Source organism: Gossypium hirsutum, chromosome A07 (genome assembly GCF_007990345.1).
Source record: "Gossypium hirsutum isolate 1008001.06 chromosome A07, Gossypium_hirsutum_v2.1, whole genome shotgun sequence".
Taxonomy (NCBI): Eukaryota; Viridiplantae; Streptophyta; class Magnoliopsida; order Malvales; family Malvaceae; genus Gossypium; species Gossypium hirsutum.
The window spans coordinates 40,536,688-40,561,001 of record NC_053430.1 but is presented as its reverse complement, the minus strand read 5'-3'; the positions used below and the strand labels follow the sequence as shown (position 1 = coordinate 40,561,001).

Sequence of the window (24,314 nt, the reverse complement as noted above, 5' to 3'; positions counted from 1 at the left end):
TGGGACTTGTGTAAAGGCCTCCCTTCTTCCCAGAGCGCCAAAGATGAAATGGTTGAAAATATTATTGCGTGCTCTAGCGGAACTTGTCCAAGAGAGAAGGTCGCTTCAATAAATTGTTATGCTTTAAGTTTATTTATTTATTTTCGGGGGAGGATTGAAATCATTGTTGTTGTATTGTGCTATTTGATCTATAATTCTGTCATGAATTAATGAAAAATGAGTAACAGCTCGTGTTTTTGTTTTATAGTTGTATTCTATATTAATATTTAAGTGTCTAAATTAGTATTAAAAGTCAATCAATTGGAAAATATCAAAAAGCTCATTCTCTTTATAAAGTTGCATATTATTATGAGGTTTTTATCTTGTTACATTTTTATGATATACTAAGATTAAAGTGTTTTGAGTTGGTGTTTGTAAGTGTTGTAATTATATTTTATCCAGGTCAAACTCATTGTGGGAGACGATTTTACAGAGGGGATTTAAAAGGGAGTTGAGTAAGAGAAGAAGGGGGGATGATCTGTAGGTGAAAAAAGAAGACCATAACTCACATTTTTTTCACCTCCATTTTCTCAGACTCTAGAACATCAAAAGCTTCCATACTACCATCAAAACTGGAGACATTGCCTCAACCTTGACCCTTAACGCATCCCTGAAAGCATTCAACTTGGGTCAATGATTCGAAGGCAGGCAGGCCGGTTTCCTTCATATTTGTGACTAAACAAAGCGTCCGGAAATTTAAAAGGGAGAAGAAAGAAGTAAAAGGAAATCCGGCACGTGATATACAAATCTCAAAATACCATTAGTCCCATTGGTATAATTTTCATCATCAATTTGTATGTTGTTGAAACTAAATTTACGTGTGTGGTGTGGTATATTATGGTACTTCTATCGTTCTTATTATTAATGCTTAGCACAGACATGCATAGAATCATAATTTTTCCTTCTTAACATTTTGATAAAATAATATGACGCAATAGTAATATGCCGGGGTTCCACCCACACATTTAACAATTATTTATTGCCAAAGAAAATAAGATTTTTTAGAACAATTGTTGGGAAAACAAAGTTATCCATACTAGTTTGATTATTCATGTGTTAAATGTATTTGTAAAGCTTAAATGATTTCTTCTAAATTAAAATAAAATGTTTTCAAGTAATATAATATTGTCGGGTTTCCGTCGTTATTTGAAAAAAACCATCCTTTTATCTGAGAATTACCGGTGAGTTTTCACCGGGATTATCATTTTCTTAAAAACAAATATTTTTATTCAAAATAAAATTTAATATCCCAAAACTTTTCAACGTGACATGTGATAACGGATATAGTGAGTCGGTGAGAAATTAGAAAATGAGTCCGATAAAAGAGTCTTATGAAATAAAAGTTTATAATTGAGATGATAAATTATGAAAAGAATTTTAGAAAGCAAAAACGTGAAAAAAGGACTAAAATGCAAATATGACCAAATTGGGAAAAGTGACTTATTAGTGATTAATTGGTTTAAGGTTAAGTTGGAACATGTATCGTTGTGATGAAAACCACTTTTCGGATCAAATTGGAAAGATTAGAAGTTATAAGGACTAAATTGTAAAATTTTCAATTTTACCAAAAAGGAAAAGATGCAATTTTCACCATCTATGATTATATTTAATAATTTAAGTGAATTATGAGATATGAAATTGACAATTTCCTATGACTGAGAAGAAATCATGCAAAAAGTCAAAAGGGACAAAATAATAATTTTTCCATAAAAGGGTGATTTCATAATTTAATCAAGCATTTTAGGATAGAAATAATACTTGAATAACCGATCATTGGTAACAAGTTTTTTGCTTCAACTGTTAAGTCAATTATAGTAATCGAGAATACCTCAGACCACAAACTCTTTTTTGTGTAAATTGATTGCGGGAATACTAAAAAATTAACCCTTACCAAATGAACAATCACAAAACACATGTCCATGATATAGCTTTTTGGTGGCCTTGCAAACTAGAAGGGTCCAACTTGAACCTATGATCTCAACAGCATGGGTCGTTGGAATCCAATTGTTATTTCTCATGATGGATCCAACCAACCACTTAATCGGATATGCCAATATGTTCTTTAGTAGACTGAATATGGCAGTCGATCATATAAGTTTTTCCAATTGTACACTGCACAACATCGAAATCAACAGATATTTTTTACTTGATGTCAATAAGACTGTATGATACGACGATATATATCTCCATAACCAGAGAAATAACAAATACCGATATGAAAATTTTTAGGTACGAGTTTTGAGTTGCACAATGATTAAAAATAAGCCTAAAGCTAAATAAACTAATTGATAAAATTAAACAACAAAAAAAGAAAATTTTTTGAAAATAAATTTAAAAAAAAAAAGAAAGACAAAAGTCTGGTTCTTTTTTTTTTTCAGAAGTCCGCATAAGGTATTTTTCTCATTAACCATATTTGTTTTTCAATTTTATTTTATAAAAATAATAATAACAAAAACCATATTCACGTTTTCTAAAACCAATTGAAAAAAAATCAAAGACTTTCACTATTTCAATAAACCCGTAAGTATAAAACCTTCACCATTTTTTCTAAAATTTGACATTTGTCCATTACTTCAATATTTATCCTATTTCATATTATTTTTAAAATCTTAAAAAAAAACTTTAAAAACTTTATATGAATTAATTTAATAAAGTTTAATTATTAGATAAAGAATCATATTTTTTTCCTTTAAGTTATTTTGTTTAATTATTTATGCATTTTAACTTCTTAAACACATAATTTGGGAAATATGACAAAATTTTTAAATAATTTTAAAGAAATAATTTAATATTTTTAATTAATACATATATTATTTTTGTCAATAAAATATATTTTAAATGAATACGCACGAGTGACCTGTGCATCGCACAAGCATACAAACTAATTTTTATATATAGTTTCTAACTTAAAATATCTAATTGAATTACTATTAGGAGTCAAGTCAGTATTAACTCAATTGAAAAATAAAAAAGAAAAAATTGTTTTATTTAAAAAGTAACAAATAGTAAGGCAAACTATAAATTTGAATGATTTAAATTACGTTTTGATTATCCAACTTTAAAAAATTACTATAATTGCCACTGACCTGTAACAAGAAGCTAGAATGACCATTAACAAGTTATTATTATTCTTGTTCTTTCTTTTTCGCAGTCTCCACTTCTATTTTTCTAGAGCCTTTCTCAACATCTTCTCATTTTCCAAGAAGTTTTCATACACTCGTCTTCCACTTTCCAATCATCCACAACTTTTTATGAGTTTGCAAATCCATCTACCAAATAGCGGAGAATTCACCATGCTTAAGATTGAGATGAAGATAGTAAAAACTTGTTTTTCACTAGTGTCAAAATTTTGATTTTTTTTTTCGAGTTTCTTAAACTGAGTTGGTCCAAAAAATTAAACTGAGGGGTTCTCGAAGACGAGGGCTACAATAATTATATTGTATTTATTTATTAAATATGACACCGAGAAACCACTAAAATTGAACCTTAATCTAAATTAATAAATATTGTCTAAGGACTAAATTATAGAAGGTAGTAGAGTGACTTGTTAAATTTAAGATTAATGAATGTTGGATCTAGTGCCTTAATTATAGTAAATTCATTTTTGTACACTTGTATTTTTCGAACAAATTGGTTTAATAAAATATTATTAATTAATTATCCTCAATATTTTTGCATGCAAATCAAAATGGAAGTAAATATTGCCTTACTATTTATCTAAACATTTAACTAATATTGAGCAGTATTATGTGATCAAATTGTAATACGGAAAGACAATTTATATTAGTAGATAAACCTAAACATGTCCTTAGTTTAATTGGAAATGAGCAAACCAATTTAAAGACTAATATGTCATCTATCAAGTCCACTTGGGGAGATATTTTGTCTTAAGCATCGAAGCAGATAACTCCCAAAAGATAAAGACATAGATGTGACTAACTGGAATAATAGCACATTGGACAGGACCTAAGTAGAATAAATCATAGACCCATTTATGGATCTATCCTCTTGTGACGTTCATAGTGTCACATATCAACCCTGAGTGAATGATAGACTATATATGCATGACTCGTATATTTTGACGTAAGTAAAAGTCTAAGTTCAGATAGATAAGCAATCGAAAGCTAGTGTTTTGGGTATACGACTTCTACAGTATGTAGCATCATTCATAATAATGGAATTCATAGTCTAACTAATGGGTAAACGACATTACATGATAGATGAAAAATAAATGTGATCATGTGTCGTTTGTCTTTGTGATAAATGACTTGATTCATATTTGATACTAATTGACATTTCATGAAGGAAGATGTAATGGTTACCATGAGATAAAATATAATCATATTGGTGTTGGATATGGTGCCTTAAGTATAGTATATTTGAACAAATTTGTTTAAATTCATAAATTACATTAATACCCTTGTATATTATCCTCAATGGTTTTTGTACATAAAGCAAAATGAAAACAAATATTAGCTCACTGGTTATCTAGCGTTTAACTAATATTAAGAGGTGTTATGTGGTCAGATCATAATACAAAAAGATAGTTTATATTAGTAGATGAATCTAAACATGCCTTAGTCTAATTGGAAATGAGCAAACCGATTGAAAGGCTTATATGTTGTCTATCAAGTCCAATTGGGAATAATAATTCTATCGGTTTCTACTAAGAGAATTATTTTTCTATTGAAAGTAATGAATCATTTCTAGTTCTGTGCTTGGTTCATGATTGTTCAAGCTCACACTCAAACAATTCGTAGTACGAAAATAGTGGAGAATGTTGTTCAATTGAAAGCAGAGAACATTTAGGATCCGTCTCGCACGAAGCACAAGTACTTTTTCAGGAAAAACTTTATTGCTATAAATATCACAAATCGACTCAACTTTTAAAATTTTAATTTTCCGCTATGATAGAAAACTGTTTTTAAACTGGATTTTTCCAACAATTGGGAGAATAGATTTATACCAAAGAAATTAAAGATATCTTATGAGGGTAACACATTTATGACAAGATCATTATATGAGTACTTGTTAAGTAGCTTTCATAATGATATGTAACTAGGGAGAGCTCAATTACGATACTATAGTGAAATGATTTTGTGACTAAATAATTTTATAATTAATAGACGAAAAGTTGAAACTTAATTATAAATTATTTGAACCCTAATTATTTATGCCATATTGGTTCATTCGCTAGCTTGTTGAAACTAGAAATGAATTACACATAGAACCAAATGAACATAATTGAATGGAAATGATGAAGTTAGAGAAATGGGTCGCATTCACAAATGAATGTGTTTTCTCACCAAGTATAGAAATGACTTGAGAATTAATTTAAGGTTTTTAAATTATTATTTAATAAATTATGATTAAATAATTAAAGTTCAAAAATGAAATTAAATTAATTAGTCATTATGAATCCATTGAATAAGGGAATTAAATGTATTTTCTCATAGATTCTTTTACGGTAAAGTTATCATGACTTTAACGGAATTAAAATCGGGTTGAGAAAATTATTTAATTGATAAATAAATCTACCTAATTAAATAAATAATAATTATTTTGGGAAATAGAAAACAAATATTGTGTTTAATTAAATTATAAAGTGTTGAGTCAAAAATTTAAGAAACACATATAATTGCACCTAATACATGAAATGTCCAATTCTCTGTTAGGAAATGTGTCAATATTGTAGTAAACGTTGTAATTGTTTTCTATGATTTGAACGATGAATAAATAAATTTCACATTTCACTATTATATCTTTTGTATTTTTGTCTTTCATATTTTGTATGCGTTGCGAAATTGTGACAAGCAAATATTAGCTTATTGATTGTCTAAGTTCAAATTGATGATAAGTGGTATTGTAAGAACATTTACATTGCGAGAAAGAAAACTTACTTTAGTGGATAATCTAAATGAGTCTGCAATCTCGTAAAAGAATCAAAGTGAGCATTTGATTCAAATACTGAGAAGGATTATTATGTCGTCTACAATTCCAATCGAGAAGATCACTAGTCTTGGCTATTGAAGCAGTTGACTCCACAGGTAGAGACATAGATGTATTCATTGGTAGAATGATACATTGGACTAGACCCAAGATGAATTAATTCTAAATCCGTTTGTGAATTAATTCACTTGTGACATTCATGGTGTAATTTACCTAAATCTTGATTTAGCCACTGACTATGCGTATATAACTCATATGCTTTGATATAAGTGGAGGCTTATGCTCTAAAAATGATCAAGCTGATAGCCGATATGTTGGGTACATGACTTGTATATGGCATGAATTTACTAGCAACAATGGAATTTATAACTCAATTAAAGAGTTAATGATATCCTCTTATTGGTATTGTGTGGACTGATAAATATGGAACGTGGCCATGAGTTGCTAGTTTTCGAATGAGCAATTTATCGTAATCCTTTGTTGACAGTTATCATATTAATCATTAAGAAAACACGATGATGAAAATGAGATAAAATAGGATTGTATTGAGTGAACGTATTTAACTCAATGGAATCAATGATATCATATGAGGGTAACACACATGATGAGGTCATTGCACAAAACAGTTGGATGAATAACTTTCGGAAAGAGTATACAATAAGGAGTTTTCAATCAAGGTACTTATTGTGGACTGACTCCAAGATTAAGTAATTGCGAATTATCAGAATGATGCTTCTAGACATAATTGTAATTACTAAAGCCTAATTATATATGCCTAATTGGTCCATCTGCTACCTCAACAAAAGCTTGATTAGACTGTATTTGAATTAGAAGAAAATTCTAAGACTTTGAAAATAATTTAATTGAGTCGATTTATTCGATGTGGAATTAAATTGGGCAGTCGTAAGAATTCAACTAGAGATTTTGATTAAATAATTTTCTTGAAAAAATAATTTGAAAAATCTAAGTGATTTTTGAGAAAATTATTTTTGATGAAGTAAAATTAAATTAATCAAAATTAATATGATATTTTTGGAAATTAATTTTCAAGTCAGACAATTAGCCTAATGGGTAATTGAATTTAAAAATTGAACCTGAGATCGTATACTGGGCCTGGGAGCCCAAAACTGAGACTAAGATCAAAAACTGGTCAAATCGGGCCTAGTATGTAAAACAGGACCAACGGCCCAGTCGAGTCATCACTGACCTGAATCAAACCGATAGAAATCAAACCAGCTCAGGGTGTCGGCGGTTGCGACGACAGTATTCTGGTGCCGGCAAATGGTCGGTAGTAGTGGTTCTTCGATGGTTGAACATTGGAAGAATTTCACTTCTACTGGGACTCTATCAGAGAATTTAATTTCAAATTAACTATTTTAAAAATAATATTATTTTAATAGATTTAATATTAAATTAAATTTAATGTTTATTTTGTAGATAAATATTCTATTAATTTAATATTAAAGCGAGAAAATTCTCTGAAGAAATTATTTTAGAAATTTTCTAGAGATATTTTTCTTATCTACAACTTGGCCCAAAAGTTTAGAAAAATTGTGAAATTACCTCACTGGTAATTTTTGTGATTTTTTTTATTCGAAGCGAGCCCACACTCGGTAGACATGAGCTTGAGAATAGCGAAGAAGACTAGTCGGTCGAAATGTTCATCCTAAACGAATCGAAAAGTTACAATTTTGATTAAGTGTTTATTACTTTAGATATCACAACCAAGTTCTTGTTTTGCATTTTTTTTAAAACTCTGATTTTTTCCTAAATTTATTTTCCATTGCGTTTTCCAAACCCAATTTCCAAAATTCCCTTCATATGACAAGTGAAGGGCGGCAATTCTAGTAATATTTGCTAGTGTTGCTCACCTCTCTCCTAGTTGGACGAGTGGAGTGTTTTATATTTAAATAATATTATTTATTTAAGCCTTATTCAACCAATATTTTTTTATCTCTCCCTATAAATAAATGGAATTGGTTGACCTAAAAAAACACACATCTTAAGTATTTAATTATCATTGTTCTACCAGAAGGTAGCGAGATTTTATTTAAGTAGAATAAATTATATTTTTCAGAAATTATGATATTTACCAGTTTTTATAGAGAGAATTAATTTCCTACTAAAATTAATAATTTTTTTTTATTTTGTGTCTGATTCGTGTTGCTCGAGCCCACATTCGACGCAATTCATGGTACAGGGATAGCAGAGAAAGTCGTTCTGTTAAAATTTATGATCGAAATGAATCCGTCTCGCACAAAGCACATATATTTTTTGATAAAATTTTATTACTATAAATATCACAATTAGCTCACTTTTCAAAAAAAAATTAACTTCTACTATAACTGAAAATTGTTTTCTTAACCAGATTTTTCCAATGACTATTTGTCATGGCGTTAGTACTTAAACCATGGAAACTTCGTGGCTTTGAATAAGTGCAAGTTTCTTTCATAATTAAGGAAATTAAAGGTGGAAACGTGGCTTATAAATAATTAATGGATGATGACTAAGGTGTTAGCTTAATAAAAGCTAACTTTATACCTCATGTTTCTTTATCTAGTAATTAAAGGGGATAACTTTGGTTAGATTTAATTCTAACATTCGAAAATTGAGAAAGAGAAATAAGCTAGTAGGTGCTAGTGTCACGAGCCGCGGTTCAAAGTCTGTGACCATTGTATAAAGAACATCCTATGGAGGTCAATCTATTCAACGGGGTTCATTTGACCCATTTGAACTGGATCGATTCGAAGAACAAGTGACGAAGCCCATCTACATGAAGCATTGGTGGCCCAACTAAGCACTTATGGAAAACTAGGGCTACCTTGCTAAATAGGGAAAATAAACTTAGAAGATTTGTAACTTGATAAAATTTGATTTTGTAATCTTGAAGATTATGTAAATCCCTTAATTGTAAATATGTTTTAATCACGTCCGTCAATTTAAAGATAGTTGTACCGTTGGATTTAGAGAGCTTAACTATAAATAGAGTGTCCCCCTCATTTGTAATCATCCATTGTATTCCATTCTTTAATGCTGAATACTAATTGAGAGCATTTACTCAAATACTTGTGTTTGTTGCTTTTTTGTGGCTTTTTTGATCTTTCGACCTTTCTTTTTCCTTTGAGTTACTTCTGCTATATTTTCAGTACCTTAGGGAAATTCTGTGAGAATTCTCACTTTGCAAGAGTTAGGCTGAATTTAGCTCATTTGAAGCGAATAAATCGCCAAAGGTCGTACGGATTACGGACAAAAGGTCTAGTCCCATGATAGTTGCTATTCGAGTTAAGGTTACGAAGGCAACATTCAAGATGTCGAAAGAAATCACTGATCAGATTGAGCCACTGCAGACCTCTAGGAGAGCCAAGAAAACAAGTCGATCGAGGGACATAGTATCGGCTTTGGAAGGAAGAGTGGTCAATCTCGAAGAGCTCATGAGGAACATGAGAAATAAGGTGGTCGAAGGACGCACCGATAAGTTGGAGTCAATGAAGGAGCAGCTTAAGGACTTTGTGGTGGAGTTTTTCTATTCCGATGTGGAAAAGATACAAAGGATGATCAATTCCACTACGGGTAAGCTGACGGAGAGGAACAATGCTTTCAAGGCCATGGCGATGGCTTTGAAGGAGGAAACTGTAACACCCCTAACCCCGTCCCATAGCCGGAACAGGATTACAGAGTATTACCGGTCATTTCAGTATATTTTTACGATTAATAAAGAAAGAAAATACACTTCAGTTCATAAAATATATCTTAATGTTCATTTAATGGGCCCTAGAGACTTAAAATGTATGTTAGAACCAAACCAGAACTCAATCGGAAGCTTATAAAATTTTTCGTAAAATTTTAAAAGTTCCTTTAATGAACAGTATGACACGCCCGTGTGTTTCCATAACACACCCGTGTGGGCACACCATGTGGCTCACACGACTTGGACATGCCCGTGTCCTCTACCCGTGGAGCTCTCTGACTTTTGCTTATGAACAAATTAATTTTACACGGCCAAGACACACGCCCGTGTGCTTAGCCCATGTGGCAAAACCAGGACATTCTGTTTTAACATTTTTAGGTGCAGGGGACACACGGTCTAACAACATGCCCGTGTACAAGCCGTGTGTCTCACACGGTCTGGTCACACGCCGGTGTGCCTGGTCGTGTGGACTCAATAATGAGCCTTTCACACTTTACTAGCCAACCTTGCAAATTTCAATCAACAGCCAATACAAATACCAAAGCTAAACCAACCCAAACACATTTTATATGCTATCCAATTTTAACAATAAAATATACATCCAATGTACCTCAGTGGTACCACAATTTATATCAATTAAACATTATCATACTAACCTAATTAATTTTCTTAGGTTTAATCACCAAAATTTGCATGTTTCATACATAATTCAACATCTTTATATCTTTCATTACCATTTACAAACATTAACTTAATAACCTAGGTACATGCCATTATCAACAATTAACATGTGTCACCTTATTGAGTTCAGGATCGGCCTGGGATGCTGATTTAACATTCTAGCTTTAACTTAATCTGCGCACGGAAACAAACCGTACGCTGAGTATGAACTTAATGGTATTTCTATAATCCGAACATTTAAAACATAACATACACTTATTGTCCTATAATAATCATAAATATTCATTTATTATTTCATAGATAATTTCTTTACAACTCATTCAAATTTCATCATCTAATAACTTGATTAGCTTTTCCATTTAATTCACAACAATAATATTCTCTATTCATATGTCTTACTTGTGTTTCTGTTCATTATTCAATATCAGTAAACATATTTCAGTATCGGTTAATTTATCAGTTTCTTTCAGTAACATTTAGTCATTCGATAACAATTAATTATCCAGTAACGATTATTCGTTCAGTAGCGATCCTTTACTCAGTAGCAATCAATTATTCGATGATAGTCAGTATTTTTCAATAACAATCATTTAATCATTATTATTCAGTATCAGTCATTCATTTATTCAGTAACAGTCAAATATTCGGTAGCAGTAAATTTTTTTCAGTACCTTTATTTGCCCCTATTAACATGACTCGGACTTGGACGGATACACGGATCCAACCCACACACCGAGGATAGTATATAATATTTCATCGGCCAAAGCCGGAATACACCGTAACGGTAACAGTAACAGTAACAGTAATAGTCAGGTACAGAGTACCTCTTCGGAACGAATCCGGAACAGTCACAGTAGTCGACACATATAGTGTCTCATTGACACATATAGTGTCTCATCGACACACAGTTGGAATATCCCCGAACACTTCCAATCCTATAGCATGCCAACTATATTCGACTAGCCCGATACAGTTAATAGGGTATTCAGTGAACTTTCAAATTTTCAATTTCATTTGTAATTTAATTTCAATTCAATTTAATACATTTTTCCATATCAATCCACATGCAATTTAATTACAATACAATATACATTTTGATTCATTTCAATAATCATAAAACACAATAATGCTTACCTTAATTACTTACCATAACATTCAATCAAAATATATTAATTAACAATTAAATTTCACTTTTCAATGCATCACCCTACATATTAATTAATAAATTCAACAATTAAATATTAAGTTCAGATTATAGAAACACAAACCGTGATTTCCGAGCTAACCCTCGTTGACTTCGTCTTTTCCTTTCTTAACTGAGAACTTTCTGGCACCCCGTTAGCTACGAAATTAATACAATTTATAATCATTAATACAGTACAATTTTCACATTGAATGTTTCAATTTTTATTCAACTTTTGTCTAAATTCTAATTTAGTCCCAAACCGAGGCTAATTTTTATTCTTCACATTTAACTCAATATTTTCATTCAATTTTCACTTTAAACTAATTTCAGCTCTCTAATTTCAGCATAAAACCATAATTTTTAAATTCTTTCAATTTAGCCCCTACTATTCAAAACTTATGAATTACGTTACAATTCAATCATTATCTCACTTTTAACTTGAATTTCTATCAATTTAATCCCTAATTCATCATTTTATTCAACATAAACAATATTTAAAAATCTAATAACTTTCAATATATCAATTTAATTTCATCAAAAACTTGTTCCATGGCTTCCAAAACATTAAAATTAAGTAAAAAAGGGCTAAATTGACTTACCTATTTAAACTTCAAGCTTCAAACCCTCAATTTTTCCCTTTTTTCTTTTCTTTCCTTTCTTTCCTTCCTTCCTTCTCTGTTTCATTCCTTATTTTGTTTCTTTCTTTCTTTTATTTACTAATTTTGTATATATATATATATATATAACATTATATTATTTATGCTTAAATAATAAGTAATACTTATTTATTACTTATACATGTGTATATTATTATTACAAATGTATCCATAGATCACCATACATTTGTCATACTTTTATTTATTCTATTTATTTAATATTTTATTGTAATAAAAATTTATTTATTTAAATAAAAAGTAATTAAATAAACATATCACAATTGTACCAATATAATTATTACACGATTTTTATGCATTTGCCGCCTCAACTATATCAAATGGCATATTTGCCATTTTGGTCCCCTCTTTCTTTTTATTAATCTATAATTAAATTTTTACCCTTTATTCAATTTAATCCTTTTATCCAATTATCCTTAATTAAGTTAAATTCACTTAATTAAACTTTAATTAACCACTCACTTAACTTCGTAAATATTTATAATAAATATTTACGAATCTATATTTCAGAAATAAAGACCCGAAAATATACTTTTTCGATAACCGTAAAGTTCGGGTCATTACAGAAACAATGGCCACAACGAGGGATTTGAGCACATGAATTTGAGCAACACTCAACCGTGAGATAGATGTCCTGAAGCCAAAAGGGTTTGTAGGGACAAGGTCCACAAGAGATGTGAACAACTTCTTATTGGGAATGGAGCAATACTTGCGTGCCAAAGACAACATGGATGATGCTACTAAGTAAACATTATTGCTATGTATCTTGTTGATGTTTTGTTATGATGGCATTGTAGGCCCACGGATAAGAAATGTGATAGAGCCGCAATTTGGACTTGAGAGGAGTTCCAAAAGGAATTCAAGGCACAATTTTACTCGAAATATGCCGAGAACGAGGTTTGAGCAAAGTTGCATTGGCTTACGCACGAGGCACAGTTAGGGAGTATGTGCGGGAGTTCAGTGAGCTCATGCTCTAGATTTTTAATTTGAGTGAGGAGTCATTTTTCTCCTTCATAGATGTGTTGAAGGCATGGGCGAAGCAAGAGTTGCAACATTGAGGAGTCTAGGAACTTACCAAAGCCATGATAGTAGCAAAGTCCTTAATTGAACTTATTCCGAGAAAAGACAAGTTCAAGTCTTCCAAGCCCAATTAGAAGGGCAATGGTGGGGAAGATGAATATGGACATGAATATTATGACAACAATAATGGTGGCAATGGGAAACCACGAAATATGAAGTGGAAAACCAACAACAACCCAAAGGAGAAGGGAAGCGAGATAAAATGCTTCCTTTGCGGAGATCCTCATATGGTAAAGATGTTGGAAAATCAAGTTTGAAAAACAAAACGGAAAATAAGTTTAAAAGGAAACCAGAGTTTTAAATTTTTTTCCAAAAATAAGAACTTGGTTGTGTTATCTAAAGTAATTAACACTTAATTAAAATAGTACATTTATGATTCGTCTAGGATGAATGCTTTGACCTAGTAGTCTTCTCTGCTATCATCAAGCTCACGTCTGACGAGTGTGGACCCTCTTTGAATCAAAAAAAAATTCACAAAATTACCACTGGGGCAATTTTGAAATTTATCTAAACTTTTGGGGTCCATTTATAAATAATAAGAATATCTCTAAAAATTTTCTGAAATAATTTCTTCATAGAATTTTCTCTCTACGACTTTTCTTGAGTTCAAGTGTTAGAAAATAAATGACCTAAGCTCTCTTTATATAGGGAGAGTTAGAGAAAATTCTACTAGGAGTAGAATTAATCACATTAATATTAAATTAATAAAATATTATCTAAATAAATATTTAATTTAATTTAATATCTCATATTAATATCTAGACAAATATTAAATTAAATATAATATATCGTATTAATATTAAATTAATAAAATACTATCTAGATAAATATTAAATTTATTTTTAATATTAAATTCATTAAAAAATAGTATATTTGGGTTTTAGTCTTAGGTTTTGGTTCCCTAGTTTAATTATCAATCTCGGGTCTAATTTTCAAGTTCAATTACCCATTGGGAAAATTGTTTAACTTGAAAATTAATTTCCAAAAATATCATATTTATTTTAATTAATTTGATTAATTTAATTTCACTTTATCAAAATTAATTTTTATAAAAATCACTGAAATTTTCCAAATTAATTTTTCAAAAAAAAATCTTTAATCAAATTCTCACAACTGCCTAATTTAATTCCATATCGAATAAATCGACTCAATTAAATTATTTCTAAAGTCGTAGAATTTTCTTCTGATTCAAATGCAATCCAATCGAGCTTTTGTTAAGCTAGCGGATGGACCAATCAGACATATAAAATTAGACTCGAGTTAATTGCAATTATGTCCAAAAGCATCGTTCTGATAATTCACAATTATTTAATCATGGAGTCAATACACAAGAAGTACCATGATTGAAAACTCCTTATTGTATACTATTTACAAAAGCAATTTATCCAATTGCTTTGTCCAATGACCTCGTCATGTATGTGTTACCTTAATATGATATCGTTGATTCCTTTGAGTTAAACTTGTTCATTAAATACAATCTCATTTTATCTCATTGTCAGCATTGTATCTTCTTAATTATTATTATGATCACTGTCAACTAATGGCTATGATAAATTGCTCATTCGAGAACGAGCAACCCATTGCCACATTTCATATTTATCAATCCACAGAATGCCAGTGAGAGGATATCATTAACTTTTTAATCAAGCTATGAATTCCATTGTTTCTAGTAAAGTCATGTCATACATAAGTCATGTACCTAACATACCGGATATAGGCTCAGTCATCTTTAGAGTATAAGCCTCCACTTATATCAAAACATATGAGTTCTATACAAATGGTCAATGACTAACTCGGGATTTAGGTAAGTCATACCATGAACATCACAAGTGAATTAATTCACAAACAAATTTAGAATTAATTCAACTTGGGTTCAGTCCAATAAATCATTCTTGTAATGAGTACACGTATGTCTTTACCCGTGGAGTCAGCTGCTCTAATAGCCAAGACTAGCCATCTCCTTAATTGGAATTATAGATGACATAATAATCCTTTTAAGTATTTGAATCAAATGTTCACTTTGATTATTTTACGGGATTACGGACTCGTTTAGATTCTCTACTAAAGTAAATTGTCTTTCTCGCATTGTAAATGTTCTTACAGTACCACTTATCATCAGTTTGAACTTAGATAATCAATGAGCTAGTATTTGCTTGTCATAATTTCGCTATGTATGCAAAATATGAAAGGCAGAAACACAAAAGATATAATAGTGAAATGTGAAATTAGCTTTATATATTTATTCATTGTTCGAATACATAAAGTTATTTTAAACAAAAATTTTGAACGAGTGTTTGGAGGGTTATTTTCGATGCATGACAGGGGAGAAACCTTCTAAATGGGCAAATTAGTTGCCCTAGCAGAGTGGTGGTATAACACCACATTTCACTTAGCAATCAATACCACCCCTTATGAAGCCATGTATGGCCAGGTAGCTCCTATTTATTTGCCCTATTCAATTGGTTTTTCATAGGTAGCAAAGGTTGATAGGAGCCTTCGACACCGAAAAGAGTTGAGAAAGTTGTTTAAGTTTCATCTAAAACGAACACAAGAAAAGATGAAGTAAATGACAGATAAGAGGAGATCAAATAGGCAATTTGAGGTTGGAGACTTAGTGTATCCGAGGCTTCAGCCTTGTAGACGGCACTCCTTGAGGAAGTTGTGAAATAAAAAACTTTCACCAAAGTATTTTGGGCCTTACCTTGTGGAGGCCAAGGTTGGGGAGGTTGCTTACAAGTTGAAGTTACTTGTGGGAGCTCAAATTCACTTGACCTTTCATGTCTCTCAGCTGAGGAAAAATATTGATTCAGCAGTCAATACACCTGTGCTACCTCCTATAAGCTCAAATGGATCAATTTTGAAGGAGCCAATAAGAATTCTTAAGAGAAGGATAACTATGAAGGGAAATCAAGCAATTACTGAAGTGCTAGTGGAATGGACAGACATCTTTCTAGAAGATTACTTAGGAAATTTGAAGCACCTTTCAGCAACAATGTCCTACTTTTGATCCTTGTCAAGGATTAGCTCTACGAGGAGACTACTTGTTATGGATGTTATGGAATGGAAGTTTGGCAATGATCGAGGCTGCAAATGTTTTGAATTCATGTTAATTTTAGTTAAGTTTAATTGGTGTAGACAAAACGATGCGTTTTTGCGCTTGTTTTAGTTGTACTAATACCAGGTCGTATTTGGGAAAGACGGCTAAGTTTTGATGTTATTAGCCGTTTTAATGAAACGGTTCATTTTAAACACCTGGATTGTTAGTTACCAGGTGGCTTTTGAGGCCGTTACCCACACTATTATGCACAAATCAGTGCGAAATGGTGGTTAAGCAATTGAATAGATTTTTCTCATTCCTTATTCTCTCTGTGTTCTCTCTTCCTCTTCTCCTCCCCTCTTTCGAGGAAGAACTGTAGAAGTAGAAGCTTTCCATTTAAAAACCAGCAACAATTGCCAGATGCTGGTGGTTTAATTTTCATGAGAAGGGGAAAAAAACAGATGGAACAGTATCATATTGCAGCCATTATTCAGGTTGCATATGACAAATTGAGCTCCGAATTTCCGATACACAAGTTTCTCTTTCATGCTGTTTATAACACATTACACTTCTGGTGGGAGACAATCTTGAGAAAAAAAATGTTGGCAATGGGGTAAGTTAAATGAGCTACAGGGGCACTGAATCTGGTGAGGTATCCCATATACAGAGTGAGAATATAAGTTCTTGGAAACATCGACTCGGGATTGACATTCAATGCCATTATTTCTTAATCGAGAGGAGCTCAAAACTTCTAAGAGGATGATCATCACGGCTTCCTCTACCAGGGGTGGCTCGGCTAGATGTCTTAGATTCAAAGGCAAGTTGAATTCTTTGTGTGGTAGACATGCGGCCACCACCTGATGCTAGTCGGTTTTGTGGTGCGTCGTTGGCTTCAACGGATGAGCTAGGCCTGCTTGCCACTACAGCTCTTCTTGAAGTGCTACCATATCGAGAAGAACTGCGTCTTTTATCTGAATCAGGGAGCTGAAAATGCAAAACAATGATAACAATGTTCAAAATGGGCCAAAGAGATGCAATATTTTACTTGGCCTTCATAAAAAAGGACAAAAAGTGGGTCTAAAATTTTGCCATAATACAGCTAAAAATGGCATTGATGACCAATGAACTTTTTCAATCAATAAGATTTCTTTTCTAGAGAGATTTTCATACAGAATAGTATAGGCTAGATAAAAGAAAAATATCTGAAAGGAAATTAAAGCTCACCGCATGCTTTGACAAAGCCCCATCATCAACAGTCTTGTGTCTAGAATGATCAAGATGAGGACTGGTGCTTGAAATATTTCTTTTGGACAATGCTTCAACAGCACCTGAGAATCTATCCCGAATCTCTCTTCCCACTGAATGTTATCAAGGAGAATAAACCATAAGGGATTCAAAGACAGAACACTTACTATCATAATTAGTAAAAACGAAAAAGATGTTTCTTTTTCAAAGACAACTTCAAAAAGAATCCATCTTCATTTACATCATATAGCTTTTGCCATCTCATAAATGACCTGTTTTTTAACAAATTCAAGTGACCATCTTCTGAAGCAAATAGTTGATTATCCAGTACTTAAGTTCCAAGAATCAGGTATCATATACGGTCTAATGAGAAATTAGTTATGTAACCAAACCTGAGATTCTTTCGGGTTTTTCAATGGTTGGTCCAGCAGCTAAACCTGCCCTTCCACTGGAATGCTGACATACAGATTGAATTGCTGAGTAAAATATTCCCAAGATAACAATAACGGAGAGCTAGAAGGTTACAAGTACTTACCCGCCCTCTGGAGCTGCCACCAATCTTTGGGTACTCCAATACAGTCCAGTCAAAGACATAGTCAAACTGATAACCTGCAGCAGTGCAAATTTCAGAACCATAAAAAGGAAAAGAAAACAAGAAAACAACTATAGAGTTGGTATTAATTTGAGAACATCCTGAGCGTATGAGCAAGCACATGCATGTGTGTGAGAGAGTAATGGATATTAGAATACTGTACATAGAGGTCAGCACTAAGGCAGCCACAATGATGATAACTAACCTTCTCTTATAAACAAGTCTCGGAAAAGCCTCTTCAAATATGAATAATCAGGTTTATCTTCAAACCGCAAAGATCGGCAGTAATGAAAATAAGACACAAACTCAGACGGATATGACTTACAAAGAACCTGTTAAACACGTATAAACCGATATTACCAACCAAAGAGACAAGAATAATAATCATAAGGATTAACACAGAAGGATCACATGCCAACCATAGCTAGCCTTGATCGATGCATTCCCTTTGTCAACTTTAAATTTCACTTACCATTTGTTAAGCCAAATTAAATTTCACTATAACAACAAAAAAAAAACAATTTTATATCCTCTTTTTTTTTTTTACATTAAACTCAAACAAATAGGAAACCTTATAGATGAAGAGCAGGCCGGTGTACAAGAACTAGTGATCCTACATTAGTCAGATGTAACTCAACCGAGTTTCTTAGAGGGAACAAACTTGTCTAAGCATGGAATAACTGATCATACCTCTATAGGAGTCGATACCTTCTTTTCACTAATCTTATCATACTTTTGCTTTTTTGTACCAGCTTTTAACCCCTGCCAGGGAAGGCTGAAGCAAAGAAATTGTCCAAATTGTAACAAAAGCAATGTGAAGAAAACTAAGAACAAAGATTCAATAACAATTAACAATCAAACATCATGCATAAAAAAAGTGAATGAAATGAGCATGCCTTCCTCTCAAGAAATACATGAGCACATAACCAAGGGATTCCAAATCATCTCTTCGGCTTTGCTCTGCCAATAAAGAGAAGAATTTATGTCAATAAAAGTAACAAGTAAACTTGCATCAATGATACATGATTTACTTCTAAGAGTTGTGCCACAATGTAACATTAGTTACCAATTCCAAGGTGAGTGTTAACGCTTGCATAACGAGCGGTGCCAGTCAGATTCTTGTTTTCTCTGCAGCAAAGAAATTGGTTAGTTGTTTCACAAACAAATGCATTTTTGGACTAAGTTGGATTGCACCGAATATTCAGGACATGTTTACCGCATAGGTTACACTACAATATTGATACAAAGACAGGAGATAATAGGTAAAAATGAAAAAGAAATTTGAGCAAGCAAGAGATAGAAAAATGCTAAGGGAGCATGCCTTGCCTCCATGGACAAAACAAACACTCAGTTGAATATAGACCATGAAGTAACTTTCTTATCTAGTATGTAAAAACCTAGTCAGGTACCATGATGAGAATTATACAATCTTGAGAACTTCAAGTCTGAATTTCAGTCTTTAAAAGTGAAAAAATAAAAAAAACCCACCTGTACGGGATGTGCTTATGAGTCTGAAGATCCCTATACTTCTTTGCAAGACCGTAGTCAATGACATATACCTGTAATAATAGAATTAACTAAAAAAGTAACACAAATGATACTAGACTATTTCATGCCTTTCAAGTGTTACAAAGTCCTATTCCCAGCAATGATAAAATATTCTTATCATAACCGGAAATTCAAAATTGAAGGTGGTTGTCCTAGCTATCTAACAAGTACGAACATGTTATATTTCCAACATAAGATACAAGAAAAACAAAAAAACTATACCTGATTTGCCTTGCGTCCTAAGCCCATCAAGAAGTTGTCAGGTTTTATATCACGGTGAAGAAAGCCTTTTGAATGCATATATTCTACCCTATTAATCTGAGAAGAAACAGAGGAAAAAGTAGAAAAGGGAGAAAATTAAATATAAAAAACCTGAAAGCTAACTGTTTATCACAAAAGAGTCTCATACTTACCATTTGATCAGCAAGCATCAACACTGTTTTTAAGGAAAGTTTCCTATTGCAGTAGTTGAACAAATCCTCCAAACTAGGTCCAAGAAGGTCAATTACCATGACATTGTAATCCGTCTCAACTCCAGACCACTTGAGATGGGGAATACCCGCTATATGGAGAACCCTCACCGAGTTATTTAAATACAAAATTAATGTGCTTCTTAAAAATTATACACACACAGATGCATACACAGAAAAATAAAAGAAACAACAATAACAACAGAATATTCAAGATCAACCTGCCAGTATCTCCACAGAAAGGTTTTCAATTAACAACTGAACAAATCGTTTAAGGACTAAGAAAGAAAAGAAAGCCTTCTATCATCTTTTTAAACCAGCAGCAACAAAGAACAGTAGTAAATTGATGAAAACTTATTTATAAAAAATTATAAAAAGCTGGATTTCATCAGATCAAAGCTTGCATTTTTTGTTCTTTTCTTCTTTTTTTTTTTTTCTCATATAATGGTAGTAGAGAGGAAAAGGCTACCCCAAGGAAGACCATAGCCAAATTATGATGCAGTACCAAATCATTTTTACAGACAAACATAGAGGGAGGAGCAGGGAAGATACACAGACTTACTTCCTCCTTGAAGAAGCATATACAATTTTGACTCATAATAAAGCTGAGGATGCTTGGTCTTTGCAGATTCCTGACATTAGGAACAGAAAAATAAAAATAGGTCAACGTCATAGCTTGGGCTTAGAAAATATAAACTGTCATTAGATAAAAAAATTGTTTTCTGCCCTATCACTGTTACCATGATAAGGAACTTTTGACATCCTTCACATTTTCACCTAAAATGACACATTCTAAGTGGAACTGTGGACGAGCACCACCATATCTTCAATTCAAAAGAAAAGAAAAGTGCAGGTTGGAAATATAAAGCTGATAAAATTATCATCCAATGGCAGTTAACCATTAATAAATACCTTTGCTTAGAGAAGTATGTTTTCAATTTTTCATTTGTGTAAAAACACTTTTTCTCAGAATGGAAATGAGGGCAATAACAAATGTTCTTTCTCTTTACACTTAAATGATGAGCCATATAAATTGAACACAGCTGGATATGGAAGATTTTCCTGGACAAGTGACATTTCCTTGCACAAATTGAGGAGTGTTCATGCATAACATCTTAATTTTTAAGAACAAAATAATGACTGAAGAGCCTACTCTTGATCATTTTTTTCTAGCCATATGCCCAAAATCTAAAGCAATACAAGTCCAAAGGTTTGTAATTCTGAAAAAACAGAAAACAGGAAGATAAGTAAGAATAATAGCCAACATTTTTTTCTTTCTATTTTTGATTTTTTGAGAAAGACAAGTCAGTAAGTGAAAACAACCACGCAGCACGCATATGAAAATCTAGAGACAGCTTTATTTATAGCTATTCAACGTCCCCAAATCACCATTACAAGTTGACAACCGCAGCTAGCAAGTAAACCATCGGCAGCAGACTAACAAAAGACACAATAAAAAAAAAACAAATCATCAAGAGGATATCGCATACCAGTTTGACAGCAACTTCCTCTCCAGTTTGCACATTTACCCCTTCAATAGAAAAAAAATTAGAAGAAGAAAGTTACAATGCTGACAAAGAGACAATAGATTTTCCATAAAAAGAAAAGAGAAAGCCATGTAAGAGATTTGGATTCTCATACCCAAATAAAGCTCTCCAAAAGAGCCACTGCCAATCTTTCTTCCAAGCTTGAACTTACCACCAATCACATGATCCATTCTCAAGTAGGAAAAAACAAAAGAGAACAATTTTCTTTAACAATACCCAATACCCCACAATTTTCTTCAACAATACCCAATACCCCCAAAGAGCTTAATGTTGGTTATTTTAACTCAGATCTGTGTCAAAGTCGGCACTTATTACCCACTAATCCAACACACTCTCAAACTCGACTTACCAAACTGAAAACTCGAAGCTTCCAATAAATCAACTAAAGGAAATAGGGGAAAAAACACTTTGCTTGAATAATCAGCGGGGATAAAAGCCTCAAAATAAAATAAAATGAATCTAAGTTTTTGACCAAAAGAAGAAAAAGGAAATCCTTGTGATAATAATGCTAGAAACGTAAAAATAAAAATAAATAAATAAAACTGGAGATTTCAATCTAAGCCCGGTAAATGTAGAAAGAGGGTTTTATTATTATTACTACTACTACAAAGGCTCCAGGATCCTCAACTACATAGTTTGATAGCAAAATCCCCAATTTGAAACGAAAATTGTAATTTAGGAGAAAAACCCAGCTACATTGACCTGAGAAGATTTAGAGGATGAATCAACAGCCAAAAAAAAGAATCCAACTGCAATTAAAAAAAAAAATTGTTGGAAGAACGGAAATGACCGAAAATATTAAATCAGATGAAATAAGCAAAAACAGTATTTCAAGATAAATGTAAAATAAAAAAAGAAAGTAAAAAACAGTTTTCAAGGCGTATGTTAACGAGGAAAGCACAAGGAAAGTGAGTGAAAGTGAAGCAGATTGACTAGTAAAAATAGGGGAAAAGGAAAAGAAACAAAAGGTTTTATAATTGTTTTTTCTTTCCCTTATTAATTGAAAGTCCAGACCTACCTTTTTTTTCGGCTAGACCCCTGAACTACACTCATTTTCTTCTATTGGTACTTAAATTCATTTTTTATTCCATTTTGATGCTGTTAACGGTTTTACAAAAAACCAATCATAACACACCACGTGTCCCCATTGATGTGGACCATGACGTGGTCATTGATCATATTCACTGTGTGCTGATTAGACTAAAAAATTATAAAAAATATTTTAAAATTGTAAAAAAGTTATTAAAAATTATAAAACATTAAAATATGTAAATATTATTAAAAATTGAGAAAATTATTTAAAAAATTGTAAATAATATTTAATTTTAAAATTAATTTAAAAATTGTGAATCAGTGGCATTGACAATTTCAAAATTCTTAAATAATTTTTATAATTTTTTAATCGAATAATATGTTGTTACTTTTTCATAATCGCGAATATGAAAATAATAATACCAAAATAAATTAAGAAAAGAAATCAGATGACAACATAGAAAATCTCCTTTTATTCTTTTGAAATTTGCAGAGAAAATTGATTTATAAGACGACGACGAAGACAAAGAAGAATAATTTGATTTGTTAATTATTTATAATTTTGATTAATTATTTAAAGTTTCTAATAATTAAAAAATAAATAATGTTCTATTATTTTTAATATTTTTTTACAATTATCACTTTTAAATAATTTAAATGTTTTTTTACAATTTTTATATATTTTTAACTATTCTTTTACGATTTTATTTTTATTTTTACAATTTTTTTATTTGGTCAATGCGACCAACAACCACGTCATCGTCCAGATCAGCGATTAATCGGGACACGTGACATGTTCTAATTGGTCGTTGTTTTTTAACACCGTTAATGAAAGGAGCTAAAAAGTATAACGGAACTATAGTTCAATAACCAAAATGAGATAAAAAAAATTAGGAACAATATAAGAAAATGAGTATAGTTTAAGGGTTAAACCGTGAATAAAGTTTTTCTTTTTAATAAAAAGGGGGGAAAAGAAGACATAGGGGTCTTAAGCAGAGAAGCTCTGACGCCTGACCGGACGTGTTTGGGTTCTATCTGAGACTCAAGAGTCTGACTCAGTCTTTTAAGCTTTCTCCTTATCATTGCAAAAGTGCGCTTGATATAAATAGCTCGGCCCCAATTCAAAGGTCATAATAGAGATTGGCCTAGTTTACCTCAAGGCCAATCATGAGATCCAAATTCAAACAGTTAAAATCAAACCTTAATTTATTCGTTCAAGACTTTATCACAAAAAAATTCGAGAAGAAGAGTTGAAGCTTCAAGACGATAGATTTTGGAGCAATGATGAATTAGAAGGGATTAATTTTATTCGTGGGTCTAAACTCTCAATCTATGATGAGAAGCCAATCTGGAGAATGTTAAAGGACCCTTAATCAATCCCACAAGCTTAGGCATTTCATATTGGGTTCGAGTTCTAAGCTTAATTTTTATTATACATGAGCCAAATATTGTATTTATTATCCCTTATTATTTTTTTATTACAATTTTTTTATAATTATTAAGTATTTTAAGTTATTAGGAGTTTTATGTTAACAAGAAAGTTTTG

The 24,314-nt window shown here is 31.7% G+C and overlaps 1 protein-coding gene across 1 annotated transcript; it reads right to left on the bottom strand.

Moving 5' to 3' along the window:
• Nucleotides 1–16,855: 16,855 nt before the first annotated feature.
• Nucleotides 16,856–22,787, bottom strand: LOC107952891 (casein kinase 1-like protein 6). Its single transcript, XM_016888093.2, has 14 exons — nucleotides 21,831–22,787; nucleotides 21,680–21,720; nucleotides 20,752–20,821; nucleotides 20,133–20,281; nucleotides 19,942–20,037; nucleotides 19,660–19,730; nucleotides 19,238–19,299; nucleotides 19,068–19,131; nucleotides 18,862–18,946; nucleotides 18,377–18,503; nucleotides 18,115–18,188; nucleotides 17,972–18,035; nucleotides 17,559–17,692; nucleotides 16,856–17,318 (listed from the first exon to the last, which is right to left on the bottom strand). The coding sequence occupies exons 1-14, from the start codon at nucleotides 21,904–21,906 to the stop codon at nucleotides 17,055–17,057; spliced, it is 1,377 nt and encodes a 458-aa protein (XP_016743582.1). The 5' UTR covers nucleotides 21,907–22,787; the 3' UTR covers nucleotides 16,856–17,054.
• Nucleotides 22,788–24,314: the final 1,527 nt, after the last annotated feature.